Source organism: Phaseolus vulgaris, chromosome 7 (genome assembly GCF_000499845.2).
Source record: "Phaseolus vulgaris cultivar G19833 chromosome 7, P. vulgaris v2.0, whole genome shotgun sequence".
NCBI classification, from domain to species: Eukaryota; Viridiplantae; Streptophyta; class Magnoliopsida; order Fabales; family Fabaceae; genus Phaseolus; species Phaseolus vulgaris.
The window spans coordinates 3,351,440-3,353,434 of NC_023753.2; the positions used below are offsets into that span (position 1 = coordinate 3,351,440).

At 33.1% G+C, this 1,995-nt stretch overlaps 1 protein-coding gene across 1 annotated transcript; it reads right to left on the bottom strand.

Annotated features, from left to right (window-relative positions):
• Positions 1-738: 738 nt before the first annotated feature.
• On the bottom strand, positions 739-1,631 carry LOC137828651 (uncharacterized). Its single transcript, XM_068635309.1, has one exon. It carries the CDS (start codon positions 1,550-1,552, stop codon positions 860-862), a length of 693 nt encoding a protein of 230 aa, XP_068491410.1. The 5' UTR covers positions 1,553-1,631; the 3' UTR covers positions 739-859.
• Positions 1,632-1,995: the final 364 nt, after the last annotated feature.

Sequence of the window (1,995 nt, forward strand, 5' to 3'; positions counted from 1 at the left end):
AAGAATGGGAATTGATATAAGTGAGGTGAAGCTTTTTTCTGGAAATAATAATTAATTATTTGAAAATTTCAATGCTCAATAATAAATTTCAATACATCAAATAAAAAAATTTATTTATAAAATAAGCATATCTTAAACTCTTCCAACTTTAATCTAAACATACACGCATTTATTAAACTTGCAGGCATGCCTCACAGTGACTTAGAGGTATTAGGATTTATAGTATGCTTTTATACTAAATTTAGGTTTTTGTCAGACTTTTTATTATTAAAGAACTATCATATCTCCCCACATTTTATTTTATATTTAATTTCCACATTTTAGTTGGAGTGTATTAGCAACCTACCTTTAAAATTTAAGAAAAAAAATTTCATTATTAGATCATTATATATAATATCTTATCACAGATTATACATAACTTGTGCGAATTTTTTAAAAAAATCTATTACGAAGTGAACTTTAAGTCTAACTCAATCCCATAAAACCGACTCATGAGATTGAGATTTGCACCCACTTATATACAATGAAAGGCTTTAATCTCTAGTCGATGTGAGATCTCCAACAGAATCCAATAATTTTATATCTAAGTTTATTATACCTTTTATTCTGCTTTTAGTATTAACTTATTTTATTTTTTACCTTTCATCATCTATGTTTTCATTTTTTATTTTAACACCATAGTTTCTTGGATTGAAAATCAATTAAGCATGGTGGAATGAAGATTCAACAACCCAAAGATTTAATAACTTGTTCTAGCTTGGATAAAAGTTTCCATTTATTCAACAGCAGATCTAAGAGCTGATACAATTTTATTGAAAAACATAGTGATTAGTGATTTATTGTTTAAATTGAAAAGCTCTTAGCTATAGGTCTCTTGGGCAATATTGCCATACTTGGCCTTATAGTCTCGCCACAGCTGATCCACTGGTTTTCCCAGTAACTGAACAAAGTATTGATCACTGTAACCACTCCTCGACAACTTATTCAATTGTGCCACAAACCCACTTCTGAGACTTTCACAATAGTCCAAAAAACGAGCAGTAACATCATAACCCTGGTCCCATTTCTGACCTTGCCCCGGTTTGACCCAGTGGCTAGGTGCATAGTTTGCCTTCAGCCTCACGTAATCTGCTATGCCTTCAATTAGCCCCCCAGGAACACGACCATTTCCATTCCACTGCCAAACGTGGACCATTTCATGATACAGCACCCCTGAAATCTCTTTCTTCACATCCCCATTGTACTTTCCAACATATCTTGCACTCAAATGGATCTGATCTCCGCTAGTGTATGCAACTCCATCCATGTCATCTACGAATAAACTTACCCTCTGCACGTTTTTTCTGTCGGCGGGGTTGCTTTGCTGAAGGATCCTCCATATGAACTGGGTGGCAGAGTCAAGTGTTTGCTTCGCGTATTGTTCTCCTATTTTGTCACGGAAAGCTACACCACCAGAAGTTGTCAGTGCCCTGTTAGTCACAGCGTACTGAACTGCATGTGTTTGATGAAATGCATGTAAGAATACTAAAAAGCAAAGAGCCTGTTTGATCATGGTTGCGTTTTCAGCCTTATGGGTTCCTTTGGTGAACAAGTTTATGGTTTATCACTGCACAAGGATTCAGTTTGGTGCTTGCTTTTTATAGAAAACAAGAGCTCCCTCACTTCCATGCTTTTCATTTTTTATTTTTTATTTTCAAAGTACGCAACCTAACTTTGAATTTTCAAATGGGTGTGTCATCATATTCAAGTCAATTTTTCTTTTCTTAAATACTCAATAGGTAGAGTGGGCCAAACTTGTCAGTATGGGTCACTTACACTAATTTTTAGTGTAAAATAAGTTTTTACTGCAACACATAGAAGTTTGTTTTTTTATTTTTTAAAAATATTTGTATTTAAGTGTTTTGACATAAGATTTGTTGAAATAACATGGTTAAAATTAATTATTATATTTTAAATATTGTTTGTTTTGAAGATTGACGAAATTTGTAATAAATT